At 39.4% G+C, this 17,288-nt stretch overlaps 2 protein-coding genes across 5 annotated transcripts in view; one reads left to right on the forward strand and one right to left on the reverse strand.

Annotated features, from left to right (window-relative positions):
* Positions 1-9,074, reverse strand: tmem186 (transmembrane protein 186). 3 transcript variants are annotated; one of them, XM_080206646.1, is made up of 2 exons: positions 8,928-9,074; positions 1-4,604 (listed from the first exon to the last, which is right to left on the reverse strand). In XM_080206646.1, the coding sequence occupies exons 1-2, from the start codon at positions 9,072-9,074 to the stop codon at positions 3,858-3,860; spliced, it is 894 nt and encodes a 297-aa protein (XP_080062772.1). In that variant the 3' UTR covers positions 1-3,857. The 3 variants fall into 3 exon arrangements, with proteins under 3 accessions (XP_080062772.1, XP_080062774.1, XP_080062775.1); XM_080206648.1 differs by having other exon boundaries at positions 8,832-8,935; XM_080206649.1 differs by lacking the exon at positions 8,928-9,074 and adding an exon at positions 8,191-8,817.
* Positions 9,063-17,288, forward strand: part of pmm2 (phosphomannomutase 2) — a 24,262-nt gene continuing 16,036 nt past the window's right edge. The window contains exons 1-6 of one of the 2 annotated variants that reach the window (XM_080206651.1): positions 9,063-9,150; positions 9,638-9,750; positions 9,901-10,012; positions 13,420-13,496; positions 14,529-14,620; positions 16,604-16,703. In XM_080206651.1, coding sequence (XP_080062777.1) covers positions 9,916-10,012; positions 13,420-13,496; positions 14,529-14,620; positions 16,604-16,703 — 366 coding nt within the window. In that variant the 5' untranslated portion in view covers positions 9,063-9,150; positions 9,638-9,750; positions 9,901-9,915. The remainder of the gene's footprint in view (positions 9,151-9,637; positions 9,751-9,900; positions 10,013-13,419; positions 13,497-14,528; positions 14,621-16,603; positions 16,704-17,288) is intronic. The other variant, XM_080206650.1, reaches the window with a different exon arrangement.

The following is a 17,288-nucleotide window of genomic DNA, read 5'->3' on the forward strand; positions in this document are numbered from 1 at the left end:
TCAAATTAAAGACCAATGTCTTTACTAGATTTGGAAGAAATACCAGTTAACAATACACTTCACTTGTGACAATATACTCATCAGCAGTATGCTTGTTAGCAATTCACCCAGTAAGTCACAAAGACATTACAAGCTATCATGTGACCAACAGCGAGCAGTCAACCTCCTGCCAATCATTCCTTCCAGCAGCTGACCAAACTACTTAGGCAATGCACCAAATAACTTTTTTGCAATGATCTTTATACCCTTCTTTGCAAAGTGGACAGCACGTTTTACTGGCAATATCAAAAATTGAGCTCAAGCTACAATTGCCCAAAGAAGCATTTCATTCTTTATTCAAACCACAGTATTAAATACTTCTTAATAATGAGCATGAATTTAGTAAGGCATGGCTTTTGCGGAATTTTTTAATCGGTCCTCATTTCCTGGTCATTTAACAATAAAACAATTCACGTCTCTTAAGATTATGACTTCTTACCAACTACTGCTTGGAGAATTAAACAAAGTCCACCTGACAAAGCATATAACTGAGCATATTGGCTCAGTTCTCTGCACGTCAATAGGAGTTGTCAATCAATGTCAGTTTGTAACCTGCAAGATACTCAAGGGCAACTGAAATCACATTTTAAAGACATCTCAATCCATTATCTTCGTATCCCAGACATGATCTCACTCAGCTTTTTGTAAATGTAAAATTTCTGCAGAGCTCTGGCTTGACAGTAAAGTGAAGCATAGCTTTTAAACATGCTTGTTTATTGGTTTCAATTCATTTTAGGACTTTTATGCTTGTTACGCCAGAGCTTTTAGTGTTCCACTCCACTGCATTTGTAATCAGTGATGGACAAAACCATCCTGCAGCTGTTATATCCTGCATACAGCACAGCTGTCTGTATTTCATTTAAACTATCAATGTTCCTGGGTTGGACAGCCTCAACCACTAACTTTGATAAAAATGTCACCATCTCTTATAACAGTTCAGTTCTGACAGTTGAGTGAAATTGGTTGTTGAAAGGTCATTGGTGAATCAGGGACAAAAAAAATAAATTTGTTGATGTTGAGATTAATTAATCTGCTTTTCTGTCTGAGCCCAAAGGTACATAGAGGCTTTCCCATGTTGAACTGCACAAGAGGTATGCAAAACACAGTTTTTTTTTCCTGCAAAGGTCCCTAGTTTGTCAGCAGAGGTAAGAGCTTGAGGGGCTGCCACTTTAACCCAAGCATGGCCAACTAGAGATGCTCCTAGATTAGCACTTAGGTGCATTGGAAGAATCTACAGGTTGATTATTAACCCATTTGGCATAAACATACCTTCTGTGGCAATCGAGTCCTGGAATGGAACCTGAACCTAGAATTTCTGGGTCAGAGACAGGGCATTATGCACTACGCCATTAAACCTTCCTCGAAGGTATTGGAAACCTCTTTTTCAGAAATCCCAAGAGCTATTTGCTTTTGGCTAAAATTAGCAATGTGAAATCTCCAAAATGATCGCCTATTGAGGTTTTTGAACAGTTATCGATCTAACACAAGGGAAATAAGTAAAAACCTATCTTGTAATCGTTAAGCTGGGTAACAAATACTGAATCGGCTTCAAAGACTGTGAACAAATGTTAGCCATCCAACAAATCTTAATTTATTGCCAAAAAATGCAGAGCTAAAATAAAGCTAACCAGCCACATTGGGCTCTGTGGTCTATTATTAGGGTTTCAATTCATTTTAGGACTTTTATGCTTGTTGCTCCAGAGTTTTTAGTGTTCCGTTCCACTGTGTGGTCTCCCAATGCTTGAATCCTAGCATCCAAAATGCCCAGCATTGGGCAACATCTTGGTAAAGGGTAATGCCGATATTAATTTTCAGTCAGCATGCAATGCTGATCTGATGCCAACGTTGCAATTCTTAAATGCCACACTCCAGATATTCCCTTCTTATCCTTTCACAACTCAACAAGATGTTAAATTGCACAAACGCCCCCTACCAGGGTTACTGAAAGCGATCATGAACAACTTAATTGTTGGATTTCTTTTGGCTGCCAGTACAATTGAATTAGAACTTCTCTGCATTAAACTTTCAATAATGTACAGGATGTGGTGTCAAGAGCTTGAATAATGTAAAAATTCAAGAATGGGATAAAATAAAGATCAAAGAAGCTTAGATAAAATAAAGTTTGGACTTTGTAAGCAAATATCAATGATAACTCACTACCAAAGTTTGGAGAACAGGATGAAAGAGGACTTGAGTGTAGCTGTCTGCACGAGTTTTGATTAGCAAATTAGCTTTGAAGCAAGGTATACAGATACTTAACTGAAGTGGGGAACAAGAAAATACAGAAATTGTGTTAAAATTGCAGAAGAGATGAGTTCAAAGTGGAGACAGGGGAATAGTTAACATGAATATGCTAAAAGCTTGGCTTCTAAGATGATTCAATTAGGTAGGAGATGATCAAAAGGGAAATATTGTTATCAATACCATACTAGCTCTGTACTGACAGGAGAGGTGAGAGAAAAAAGAGAAACAGCTGGAAAGAGGAACTCTCCCTGAGAGCAGAAATGTAGGCAAGAAGGTGCTGGTTGAAAACCTCAGAGAGAAACTGTGCTTAACCAAAGAAAGGCTTCCTAAAATTAAAGATAACTCATAGTGGTAACTATTTGCTCGATTTAGCTCACAGCTGTACTGAATAGGATACTGATCTGGGATAAGGGACCCTTCTCAGAATTCAGGAACGTAGTTACTTGGAAACGGGGTTAACTCCAGGATGGGATGTATGTGTTGTGTGTACGTGTCGCCATCATTACAGTTAAGTGTACATTTATTCACTGGGGCCGTTCTTCTTGTGTGATTTTTTGGCTGTTAATAAATATTATTTTGGCTGCAATAAGACTACCTTTCTGCACTGGTTTGCATATCTTTCTTCACATTTACCAAAATGAACAAACACACTCTTAAGAATAAAGTGTTACCCTTCTGGGTTTTGGGATAACCCCCTCCCCAGCATCAGCAGCATTTTTAACAATGGTCTTTCTGATGCTGCAATATGTTTTGGTCATTTAACCGCTTGTGCTGATACAAGCTGCATCCAGGCAGCTTGGCAGACCCTAGAATTGAGGAAGACTGGTAGAACAGACAGGTACCACACAGAACAGGACAAGTTCCTAAGAGGAACAGAAATGGGAGAAGGGCTCTTAGCAGGATGCCATGTCCACTAAGAATCATTACAGGGCAATTCCCTCTCCACAACCTCAGTGACAACTAAAGTTTGCAAGGTCTTTGCTTCACTGAAGAGGTCATGACTGCAATCTACCAACTGCTACAATCATTCTGCAACCTCAAAACAAGGCAAGGACCACACTGCCTACTTCCTTAACTTTTATGAAACAGAATTCTTCCAGGCTGCTGCAAGATGTATAATACTTTGCAGCATACTACTAAATAAGAGACCACCTGGTAATGCACTATATAATTAGAGACAGAAGAAGAGTCACATATACCTAGAATGTTAACTTTGTTTCTTTCTCTATAGATGAGGTCAGACAAGAAAAATGCTATATAAGTAGAAGTTGGTGTTTTCTGCATATGGAAACTCTCTCACTGCCATGAATTTAAGGATAGACACAAAGCTTAAACTACAACCGTTAACATCTCAGAGTTATCTCCATTCACTGGACAATGAGTCAGTTTTACTTAGCTCATATAATACCAATGTGGCATATGTTCATACTGCATGAAGTTTGATATCTAAGTGGTTAGGCAGGTCATCTGACTACTTTGTGTGTCTTAGTTATCTAAATATTTATGCAAATGTTAACTTTGTCCAACATATTGCTTTATAAATTATACCAAGAGACGCGAATGGGATTATTTATTTATTTAAGTCCTCCAAACACTTGCAGGAATTTTTGCTTATCAACTACCTGACCAAACTTAATTGTGAAGTAGAAAACCTCAGTGCTGTTGTACTGTTTGAACTGTAGAATAATTTCATTTGCTGCGTCCCCTGTGTCACCAAGAGGCATGACGTCTTCGACAGGAACATAAAAATCGTTCCTCCTTCCCCAAAAGGTTAGATGTGAAACTTTCAGAGTGGTGCCTGAGTCATTTAGATACAGCATCCCTATGAAATGTCTTAGATAGTAACTCATGGTATAAAGCATGACTATAGCAAAACCTGATAATCCAGTGATGTAGCTAAGCAGAGCATACTGCACATGCTCTTGCAGGTAAAAATAATAAACGGTGGGTAGCAGAGCTACGGTTATGCCAGTCTGAAGTACTTTTAGCTGAGAAATAGCTCTCAAGAATCTTATTCCTTGAAATCTGTATATTGTTGTGAAATGTTCGTGATCGGGAAATTTGGGTTTTGGCTGTGCACGGTGTTCCTGGACATCAACAGACTGAGGCCCATGTTGAATTTGTCCTCCTGCTGTAACACGCCTTTCGCGTGCTTTATGATGGAGCTTTGCAGCTTGAAGATATGTCACAGCACAAGTCTTGAACCAATCAAAAATAATTGCCCGTTTTTGAGTACTTGAGGTACAAAGAGGAAACAAAGATCTTGACTGGCAAGTTGTTTGACAAAAGCTGAGTGTGTTCTTAAACACCATCACCATCACCTGAACAACAGAAAAAAAAAATCAATCTGTAAAAGTTAACCTTTAGTGTGAAATTCAATCCTCCTTTACAACAAATATCAACATTCTGTTGCTTAAATAAATTACATCCATTATATAACAAAACAATTATGAGAATTGTGATTTATAACAAAATCTGACTTGTACATACAACTATGTGTGGGTTTCCTCCGGGTGCTCCAGTTTCCTCCCACAGTCCAAAGATGTGCAGCTTAGGTGGATTGGCTATGCTAAATTGCCCCTTAGTGTTAGATGGACCAGGAGGATAACTACGTGGGGTTGGGTTGATAGGGCCTGGGTAGGATTGTGGTCAGTGCAGACTCAATGGGCTGAATGGCCTCCTTCTGCACTGTACGGATTCTATGACTCTATGAACTACGGACGATTGTAAAATGACAAATTGTCAATGATTCAATTAGGTTCAATATTTTTCCAAATAAAATTATCAGCATTTGAGATTTGGATCGTATGTGTGGTTGTTTTTCGTACCAAATTTTCAGAAGTATGTATTATTCACACAAAATATATTTTTCTTCAGCATATTTTATAAGCACAATTGGATAATACACTGAGCATAGGGTGACGTCCCCGTTTTCTAGACTGTTTGTAGAAAAGCAAATTACATGTCACTTCCTGAATGTTACCTATCTTTCCACCACTACTGCCATGACCTAAGTATTTCCCAGCATTTTCTGTTTTTATTTCAGAATTTCAACATCTGCTGCATTCTTCCATTCAGTAATTTTTATATGGCTAGGCTAGTTAAGTATTTCATCATTGGTAAGTCCTTGCTACAGAGTCAGTTCAGCGAAGGTTTACCAGGCTGATTGCTGGGATGGCAGGTCTGTCATACGAGGAGGGATTAAGTTGGTTATGATTGTATTCATTTGGGTTGTAGAAGAGAGGGGATCTCATAGAAACTTGTAATTCTGACAGGATTGGACAGGGTAGATTCAGAAAGAATGTCCTCGATGGTAGGGAAGTCCAGAATTAGGGGTCATAGTTTGAGGATAAGGACTTTGAGAACTGAGGTGAGAAGAAATTTCTTCAACCAGAGAATGGTGAATGCGTGGAATTCACTACCACAGAAAAGTAGTTGAGGCCAAAATGTTACATGCTTTTAAGAAGCAATTAGATGTAGCTCTTGGGGCGAAAAGGATTAAGGAATATGGGTGGAAGGCAGCATCAGGGTGTGGAATTTGAGGGTCAGCCACGATCAAAACGAATGGCACAGCATGCTCAAAGGGTAGAATGGCCTACTCCGGCTTCTATTTTCTATTTTTCTATGTTTCAGTGGTAAACGACAGGACGTTGATGATTGCACACTGCAATTTTTTTGTTAGCAGTGCCCTACTAGGGCTGTCACCACTTTCAGTTTATTTTATTGACCATTGTTCATTAAAAAGAGCATAAATGGAGCATCTTCCATTAGTTTAAATTTTGTTTATTAAAAAGAGCATACACTACAAATGAAAAACAAATGTCAATGAACTGCAACCTTCAGATAAGGTACTGTGCCCCTGGGCAAATAATATTCCCAAAGGGGATTTCCTGTTTACAAACCTAGTCCCTGATGAATAAAGTTTTATAAGTTTGGTTAATGTCACAAGCAGGCTTACATTAAAACTGCAATGAAGTGACAGTAAAAAGTGAGAGAACTTCTAATTTCTTACATGGTGAAACATGTTTAGTTGAAGTACTGCATAACCTGTTAGATAATGGTGTCTGCTAAATGTCTAAATAAATGAATGCATTAGAGAAAGATTGAAATGATTTCTATTATTACTTTTAGCTACAACATAGATGAAATAGCATAAATGTGATTGTCACAGCCATGATGCTGACTGATCACCACACAAAGCACCACTATTAACAAAGTAAAACAACCAGCTTCCAAAGAAATGTCCATATTTGTGACCAACTAGATAGAAACACACCTGTTTTATTTCCAGTATACTTGCTAATATTCCCATTTCAATTTGAAACTGAACGTCTAAAGAAAGGTACCACTAAACTTAAACTCCACTGACACAGTGTGTTCACTGAAATTGTTATTTTCTTGCAAAGTTGAGCCAACACAAACCTGGCAGTTTAGAGCAAATATGAAAAACCAACATTATTGAACAATGTTAATATATTGCAGTACTTTAAACAGAATCACATTTATCATAATTATATGCAATTATTTTGCATTTGTGGTGTACATATGCAACCATCAACATCTTGGTGGCTACCACTGATCAGCTAAATAATTGGACCAGCAGTATAAATAATGTTGAAAAGCAGTATAGAAGCAAATTACTGCAGATACTGGAGTATGAAACCAAAAGAGAAAATGTTGGAAAATCTCAGCAGGTCTAGCAGCATCTGTAAGGAGAGAAAAGAGCAGATGTTTCAAGTCCAGAACAGGTTATGGCAGCATCTTTGCAGAGAAACAATTAACTTTTTAGGTCCATGATATTCCACTTGTTTTTATATAGATGCAGTCACTACAAGAGGTATAGGCTGAGAACTCTGTGGACAGAGTAATTCGTCCTGACTCCCCAAAGCCTGTCATCATCAATAAGACACAAGTTAGGATTAGGTGGAATACTCTGCACTTGTCTGGACATGTCTAGCTCCTACAACACCCAAGAAGCTTGACACCACCCAGGACAATGCAGACTAAGTTGACTGGCAACCCACTCATCATCTTGATCCAAAAGATCCCACCCCCCCCACTCATCATCTTAAACTTCATTCCCTCCCCCACAGGCACATAGTGGTAGCAGTGTGCAAGATAAACAAACTACACACTATCATGATTTGGAGCTATACTGTCACACTTTAACTGTCATTGGGTTAAAAAACCTGGAATTTCAGTTCATTGTGGTGTTCCCAAACCAAATGGGCTGCAGTGATTCAAATGGCTCACCACCACTTGTTCAAGAGAAATTCACAGGCAATAAAAGTTGTCTTTGCCAACAACTCATATCTCAAGAAGGCTGTTGAATATAGGCTGTTAAAACATTTTGCTTCAGAACACTACACAACCCCTCCATTTTCCATTCTAGTTGCTTTGCTGTACATCCTAGATTCCTTTTAGTAAAAATTGGCACTCAATCGGGGGCAATGTCCGACTGGTGGTGGAGGTCAGTAACTTGCATTATGTTATAAGTCTGCATGGACTCTGCAAAAACCTAACCCGCACATCTTTGGCATGTGGGAGGAAACCGGAGCACCCGGAGGAAACCTACACCGACAGGGAGATTGTGCAGACTCCACACAGGGAGTGATCCGAGGCTGGAATCAAACCCAGGTCCCTGGTGCTGTGATGTAGCAGTGTTGACCTACGTGCCACCTGTTTGGTAATGACAGACCTGAATACACGGAGTGTAAAGGCAAAATACTGTGGGTGTTGGAATCTGAAACAAAAACAAAATGCTGGGAAATCTCAGCAGGTCTGACTGCCTCTGTGGAGAGAGAATACAGTAAAAAGTCTCACAACACCAGCTTAAAGTCCAACAGGTTTATTTGGTGGTAAATGCCACTAGCTTTCAGAATGCTGTTCTTTCATCTCTCCACTCACCTGATGAAGAAATAATGCTCCGAAAGCTAGTGGCATTTACTACCAAATAAACCTTTTGGACTTTAACTTGGTGTTGTGAGACTTCTTACAGTGTTTACCCCAGTCCAACACCAGCATCTCCACATCGAGAGAGAATAGAGCCAATGTCAGAGTAAAGAAGGGTCATCCAGACTCGAAACGTTGACTCTGTTCTCTCTCAGTAAGAAGTCTCACAACACCAGGTTAAAGTCCAACAGGTTTATTTGGTAGCAAACGCCACTAGCTTTCAGAGCGCTGGCTGCTCCTTCGTCAATGACTCAACGTTGGCACCTCCACATCTCTCTGCACAGAGGCTGCTGAGATTTTCCAGTACTCTGTGTACACAAAGTCTCTCCTGCTCTGTAATCCGGACAACGACGTGGGCTTAGAATGGCCTCTGCTTCCACGATGTGGATAGTAGTCATGATGCGGATGTGCCGGCGTTGGACTGGGGTAAACACAGTCACCAGACGAAGGGACTAACCCGAAAGCTACTGAGTGTACTATCAAATAAATCGGTTGGACTTAAACCTGGTGTTGTCAGACTTTTTACTGTCTCTGCTTCCACTCCAGACCAGGCCTTAGTCAGACAGAGAAAAAGAGAGAGAGAGAGAGAGCCCTACCCGGCCCGTGAACAGCGGCCTGCTGCCCAGAAGAAGCCAAGACATCGCGCAAATATCCAATGGAGGATTACTCGCTGGAGCGGCCTGCCCGGTTACCTGCAGCGACAAAGATGGAGGCGCCGGCCGCACTCGGCACTCTGGGAGTTGTAGTCCCAGCCAAACCCCCTGCCCGGGACTGCATTTCCCGGCATGCCGCTGGGTTGGCGCACGTGCACCGGGCAGTTGGGCGGACTGGGGAAACATGGCGGCAGGGGAGGTAGAGGGTGGAGTGGTGCTGTGTCTCTTTGATGTGGACGGCACCCTCACTGAGGCCCGGCAGGTAAGGAAGGCTCTGCCCGCCACACTGCACAGGGCAATCCCCGGGCCTCTCGCCGGTGGTGGCATAGTTCTCTCCTGCTGATGAGGTTGTGAATCGGAAGCGAGTCCAGAGGGATGGGCTTGTGAATGGGGAGAGATCCCGGGATCGGTTTGTGAATGGGGAATGGATCCTGGAGATCTGTTTGTAATTGGGGAGAGATCCCAGGCTCTGTTTGTGGATGGGGGATCCTGGAATCGGTTTATGAAGAGAGTCCGTAGATCGATGTGTGAATGGGGATAGATCCGGAGATCTGTTTATTAACGTGGAACGATCTTGGGGATCTATTCATTAATGTGGAATGGATCCCGGGGATCTGTTTATTAATGTAGAGTGGATCCAGCATCAGATCCATTGATTTGCAGCCCCTCTGGTTAAAGTAACACCTCTAGGTTAGGCATGTTAATAAAACCACAGAGAGAAAGCTAACAGATATTCATCTCCCTTTTAGAGGCACAAGAATAAACCATAAACAAAGCTTCTGAAACGAATTGCCAGCGATGTCCACTGTACTCTCCAGTGCACTCGATACGCTTTTGTTTTGTCGAAACATTTCTTGTTCCAGTGAGTTTAAAGATGCATGTCGAGAGAATGGATATGTATTTAGTTTGGAAATTGTGGCAGGCATCATCCACTGATTTACACCCTGCTGTGTTTCCCTCCCTCCTCCCTCCTCCCTCCTCCCTCCTCCCTCCTCCCAATGTTGCACTTTAGAAAGTCACTCCGGCCATGGATGAATTTTTGCAGCGTTTAAGGAAAAAGGTGAAAGTTGGAGTTGTGGGCGGTTCTGATTTCGTTAAAATTAAAGAGCAGCTGGGAGACAAGGGTGAGTCACTGCTTCTGAACAGGCTCACGGTACGGAACTTCACACACTATCTACAGTCCCGGGTTTACACTCTGTCTCAGGCACAGGTAAAAGCGAGCCCTGCAGAACTTGTCAGCAACAAATACTGAGTGCCAGTGACATTTGATTTTAGAAATAAACCTCAACTTCGTCTGCCCTGAAAACTGGAAGGTTTTTCTGACTGCTGACAAAAGTAGGGCGGGTAACCAATCAGAACAGCAAAGGCTACGTGGCAATTCCGGGTTTACAAAACGCCAATGAGTAAAATCACAGTGACAGCCTCACGCTGCATTTATTGCTCATCCTATTTCTAATTGGCTGTCTCCTGCCTTAACTAGTTCTCCTCCCTATAGTCAGGTTAAATGTGTTATCAGAATTTATCTCCCAGAGGTTAGAATGTAAATAAGATTGTAAAATTAGGAGCAGAAGTACCATTTCCCCCCCCCCCCCCCCGTCAAGCAGTAAGGAATAAGCAAGAACTACCATTCACCCCCTCTGCAATTACATAAGAGCAACAGGATAGCACAGTGGTTAGCGCTGCTGCTTCACAGCATCAGGGATTCAATTCTGACCTGGGTGACTGTCTGTGTGAAGTGTACACGTTCTCCCTGTATGGGTTTCCTCCCACACTGTGAAGATGTACAGGTTAATTGGCCAAAGATGTGTAGGTTAGGTGGATTAACGGGGTAAATACGTGGGGTTATGAGAATAGGTTCTAGGTGGGATGCTCAGTCAGAGAATCAGGGTGGAATCGATGGGCCAAATGGCCCTGTTCTGTACTAAAGGAATTCAGTGATAAGATCTGAATATAACCTGCACCCCACTTCCCTACCTATCCCTCGTGAACTCGAGATTAAAATTTGCCTAACCCAGCCATGAATATGTTCAGTAACCCCACCACCACTACTCTGCAATTTCTGTCTTAAATGGGAAACCCCTTATTTTTATACTAAGCCCTCTAATGTTCAGTGAGAGCATTCTGCATTTGTTTTAAATATTTAAATGAACTTTAGGTAGGTTTAATACGTGACCAGGACGTCCACAATCCAAAGTCATATCTGACATCCTTATACCAGAGAATTTGTACCTCTTTGTTGTGGAGAAGGGTAAAGTCTATCTGGATGCTGCAACTTTATACTAGTAATATTCAGTGGTCTATGGTTCCCTATAACACTGATACTATAGATCTCAAAAACAATACTAATTCAAAGATACGGAACCGTAGTTCACCAAATAATACTAACACACTATTATATAATAGCCTTGGTTAATAAGTCTGTGTTTGAAGTAGTGGCTCGGTTGTAGAAGCAAAATATTGATTCATTGGCCTTGATTTTAAACATCAAGTGTGAATGTTAATATCGAGACCAGGCAACCCCGTTCCCATCCATTTCAATTGGATTAAACACGTGGATGAGTGTCCCACCAAATGCTTGTAGGGGCCTGGTTATCTGCCACACGTAGACTGTCCAGATCAGTGGTGCAACTTTGACAGAAATGAGGTGGAGACTTGAGCTGTGGGACTCCCTGCATCTGAACCAAGGCAGGAGCTGCTGTGTACACAGGCTGAATGGGCCAAGAAGTGCTCCTCCAAGACCCTCAAGAAAGAATCTGGCTGACTGAACATCCCACAAATCTTCTCTTTTCTCTCAGTTGCCAGGAACTAGCCCCAAGAATAGTGCAGGTTTTTCCTCCTGGTTGTGCAGTAGGCTGGAGAGAAAGAAAATATATTAAAGATGTTTTGCCATTAAGGTCAGTAGGATTACCACATCCCTAATCTTATCAGTTTCTTTGACTGTTTTTGGTCTCTTCACCTTCCTGTTAACATTGGGGTCAATTTTTCACCTTAAAAGGGAGTCATAGAACTCAAGTACAGTTGACTCTGTTTCATCAAAGTAACACATTCATGCAAAGCCAAAACAAATGGCAAACTTATTCAAGAAGATTTTATTCACCAAGTGTTGATTGTGAGTAGCAGATTCCTAATAAACCAGTTCTCTTCCCAATCCGTCATCAGAAATGACAGGAGCAATAGCAGTCTTACTGTCACTGATACCGCCATGGAAAATAAGCCAGCTGGTTGGTATTGAGTAAAAATGGCAATTGGCCTTCAGAGAAAGCAATATAACTTGTGGAATTGAAAACAAGTATTCTGAATGTAACCATTAAATAATGGTATGAATAGCACAGTTGCTAATGTTTGTTAACCAAGAAAGGTCAGTAAGAATTTGAGTGCAACATTAATAGAAAAGCCAAAAAGGCTTTTTGGGGAATCAAGCCTGCTTATTCAGAAAACAACTTTGTGTATAGATCTGTCAGTGTGAACTTAGAGCTGTTTTGTTTATTGAAATTATAAGGAGTCATTAAGTTGCTCCCAGGTTGTCAAATGATTAAAAAACCTAACAACAGTTTGTTGTTACAACAAAGGGCAGCATGGTGACACAATGGTTAGCACCGATTCTGGTCTTGGGTCACTGTCTGTGTGGAGTTTGCATGTTCTCTCTGTGTTTGTGTGGGTTTCGTCCAGGTACTTCGGTTTCCTCCCACAGGCAGGATGGGCCAAATAGCCGCCGCCTGCACTGTAGGGATTCTATGGTTAACAGTATTCCATTTTTAGAGAGACAGAATCAATGGGGAACTTAAACAAAAACAAAGAAAACTTGTTAGCACATTTGTACTATCCATGCATCCTCAGTTACACTGGTGGTAGTAGGCATTCTCCTTCTCCACAGCCATCCCAGACATGGACAAAACTGCAGAAGAGAGGGACAGGTTGATAGAGGGACCATCTCCACAAGTTAAATCAAACCTGGACCCATCGATGGACATCTTTGCCAGGCTTTACCCAGTTTAAACTACTGGGTCTCAATGACACACTTATATTTCCATAAATGTACCTGCAGTCAATGAGCTTTTCAAGGTAGAATTAATCAGCAGTTTTAGTGAGATGATTGGCCTTTGTGTATCTGGACTACAGAAGACGGATTACTGATCAATTCAAGTATCAGACTACTTACTGATGACCGTTGCATCTCAGTATCTATGTGTGATTTTTGGACAATTTGCTTGATCTACCATCATGAACTACCATTTATGAACAACCAACCTTGCATGGCTTATTTATATGCAGAGCAATCAACTTTTCTGTTGAATGTTTTAAAATATTGAGTAACACAACAAATTTAGTGGCTTTTATTTTAGTTTCTTGTTTCTCTGCTTTAAATCCACTTGTGTGTAGATGGTTTGCTGTTCAGAATTGGAACAACAAATAAACCACGCTAATTAAGTTAATAGTTAGCAGACACATGGATTTATGGTTTTATGGCTTGGGGATAATAAATATCTTGGTTGTACCAGATTCTAACATGTCTGCTTTCTTTTCCTTTCAGTTGTTTCAAACTTTGATTATGTGTTTGCTGAAAATGGCTTAGTTGCATATAAAGCTGGCCAGTTTTTGGCTAAACAGGTAAGTTTTAAAAAATCAAAATTGACTCTTCTCAAAGGAGAAGCATGCCCTTTTTATTATTCAAGTACTCTTATTGCACTGGTGATAGGTATTTTTTTTGATCCATTGATCTAGCCTAGTCCCACCTTCCTTTCTTAAGAGATCAGGAAAGGAGGGGGGACTGGTTTTATCTGTAACACTGCCTCAACACTAGAAAATGTGAATAAGAAGCACTTGGTTGAAAATCTGCAGTAGTAATTTAGGCAGCCCGCATTTCTGATCTGGAAGAAATGTATCTGCTTATAATTTGTACTTAAATTAAAAATAATTTTCGGACACGAAACTGCAGCATTTATATTTAACAGATGAATGCTAGTTTTATTTTGGCTGCTAATAAAGCAAGATTTGTGCTGTCTTCCTATTTTTCATATCAGGTTCTACATAACCATTTAAAAAAGCAACATAAAATACTATTATATATATATTAGATTTTAATAAGAATACAGTAAAAATGTAAAATCCTCTTTTGTAATTTTCATCTTTATTGATTTTATATTCTTTGAATACAGACCAGTGTTAAACACAGGTAAACCTAAGGATTTTTAAAACCAGACTGGGAATTAAAGTGGGGGACAATTTCTACACAAGTATGACTTATGTGCTACTTTGCAATTTGCTGTTTTCAAAATAATCCATGTTAGGTATATTTACTGCATTGTTTAAAATTGTGCATTCTTATCAGGATCTAATTACTAGGAACTAAAGATATTGTCAAATGTCATATGAAAGATTTGCTGCAACATTTCATGTTTGCAAGTTGCTTTAAATAATGAAATTCATTCATGGGTTCTTGTCACTTCTCCTTGCACTAATTGGTTGGTAAACATGAAAGCGATTATGTAATGTTGTGGGTGGGTCAAAAAGCCATTGACAAACACACTACACTACCAGGTCTCCACCATCCATTGCAAGGTATTTAAAATCCAGTCCATTGTATTTATACATGAAATATACTTCACGAGCAGTTTTATTTTATATGCCTTGATTTTTTAGAGCATCCAGAACTATGTTGGTGAGGAAGTACTGCAGGACCTGATCAACTACTGTCTAAGTTATATGGCCAAGATTAAGCTACCTAAAAAAAGGTAAAACCCACATCTGAAATAAAACTAATTCAACAAAGTTTGCAATCCTTCTATGTTATCAACATTTTTAAAAACCATTTATATTTATTTATTTACTTCTCACTTTGTTGATAATGTGAAGTGATTCCAATGAATTGAAAACAAAGTAAAATGCTGAATACAATGGGATGTATCGGGGTAAAAATTGGATCTCTATGTAACTATAAACCTATGCTGTCCAGTCTAATCATGTGTCTTTTTTTTAAAATAAAGTTGTATTTGTCAGTGTCCAGTCTTTTGAAACAGTTTCTCTTTTCCTGAGAAGTTTGGTAGATTATAGTTGGACCATCTGCTCTTTCTTATGCCAAGATCTTCAGGCATGAGCATTAAGTTTATTTAATTTTGTTTTGAGTAACTTCATTCATACCACTTAACTTAATACTAATGTGTAAAATCTGAATGATAATACATATTTATTATTTCTGAAATTCCTTCACTCTCAGTTACAAACTTGTCATCTTAATCTCTCACTGGCCCTACGTGTTCTTCTTCTATCTCCTGCTGTGCCAAGTAATACCGCTTTTATTCCTATTTTTGTGTTCGTTTATGTTTGCACATTAACCTTTCTATTCTTCCCCCTTTGAAAGCTTTATCTATGTATTTTTGCCCTAAGCTTTTTTTAATGAAACATTCATTAAGTGCTAAATGCCTTTTTTAACTTTGAAATTCAATCTAATCTCTCCATGCATCCAAAAAATCTCGAACCTTCAATGCATAATTTTTCGTGCCCTGCTGATTTGTACCCATCTCTTAATTAAATATTTCCAATTTTTGATCTAGCAAATATTTTCTTGCATTTAAATTGAATATTTACTTTTTAACTTAATATAATTTATGGTGTTCCAGTTGTTTTATAATGATTATAACTTTTATTCTAGAATTTTCTGAGCAGAAATATATTGTGGCTATTGCTTTCCAAATGTTCTTCTTACTGTGGTTACCGTTTAACTCTGCTTTAGTATCAGGAACCGATTCAAGTGTTGCTTCCTTCCTTGTTGGAGTAGCAGCATAAACACACTGCAAAATGCTTTCACTTTCTCAAACGCTTTTCTCTTTCACCACTATGGAATAATTAAAATCCCCATGAAATGTAGCTTTTTTGTTAATACACACTTCTTTAACTTGTCTTTAAATAATATTCTTTCTTCATTGGTAATCTATAATTACTCACACTAGTGCGACAACTTCCTTGCTCTTCTTCAATTCAATTAAAATTAATATTTTTGGGATGACTTCTGTATTTAATTTTTTATGTTCTAGCTGTTGTTTCAATTCCCCCATATCCTTTCTGAACATCTGGAATGTTTATTTGCTAACCGTGACCTTGGGGCAATTCTGTTTCTGTTACTGTTGTTATGTGACAATTTTCTATTTTGGAATTGAGTTCCCTCATTTTAATTCTTATAATTGATGAATCTTAGCTTGGATTCTCTTGTTGGAAATTTTTTTCTCACCTGTCTTGCTGCATCCTGACCTATTTTTATTATTTTGTCCTTCTTAACCACTTAACTTTCTTATTATGAATACTCTTTGTTCCATGTAGTCCTATTGCTTTACCCTATTCAATCCTATATTGGTTTAAATCTTCCCCCCCACAACTCTACTAGGTCATCCTTTTAGTTAAGTCCTGCTGCAGTGCCACAAGACTTTCCCCTCTGACACCATGCCACAAACTACATTTTGGTTTCTTAATCTTGACATTCCAACGTTGGCTTGTATATGATAGTTTTCCTTTTAGATTATTTGGTTGAATAACTTTATAGTACACCAATGTACTTTTTAAAATGTAGTCAATATATTATTCACAAATGTTTTCAAAATGTCGAAGCATCCAATGCAAGACAGACTGATGATCTTTATTGAAGTTATTTTTGCAGTGCTATGCAATTCAAAATTTACATTAGTAATGATCAGTGACTGCCTAAAGCTATGTATCTTTCACAGAGGCACCTTTATTGAGTTCCGTAACGGAATGCTGAACATCAGTCCAATCGGGAGAAATTGCAGCCAAGAAGAACGTATTGAATTCTTTGAACTTGACAAGGTGAGTTGATTAGAAAAAACTTGTAACTCTTGGATGATCTGATGAAGATGTAGGAAGCAAATTTGAGGACGCCAATTACTCTTCAGCAATTGAAAATAACTGGAATGAAAATTATTTTACATTGAGTTGCTGATCAGAAACTTAAGAATTTATGTTGATCAAAATGAGGAAAATAGGTACAGTGCTATTAAAACTAGCCTGTTTGAATATCCGAATTTAACACACAATTTTGGCCCTGATTGCTTGTTACCATAATTTGAGCTTGCCTGGTGGTAAATCGGCATCTGCAAGTTTAGCTCTAGTACTGATTCAGTGTAATTTTCATGGAACCGTATATCTGGGCACCTTGCATCCACTTCCAGTGAGGATGTGTAGTGGTCATGCTGTGGCTGCTACACTTAAGGAAGTTAAGCAAGTTGTAAGATAGATTGGGGAGCATGAGAGATTTATGGATGCTTTTCTGGAGGTCTTTGAGGAAGATGCCCAGAGGAGAGAGAGAAGCCCTGTACCCTTTTTATTGCAGCAACTGGTGCTGCTTTCCTTGGCCTCATGCCTTCCTCCAATTCTTCATCCAAACCAAAGCAG

The sequence above is a fragment of the Carcharhinus amblyrhynchos genome, chromosome 18 (assembly GCF_965287045.1).
Source record: "Carcharhinus amblyrhynchos chromosome 18, sCarAmb.v2.hapA, whole genome shotgun sequence".
NCBI lineage: Eukaryota > Metazoa > Chordata > Chondrichthyes > Carcharhiniformes > Carcharhinidae > Carcharhinus > Carcharhinus amblyrhynchos.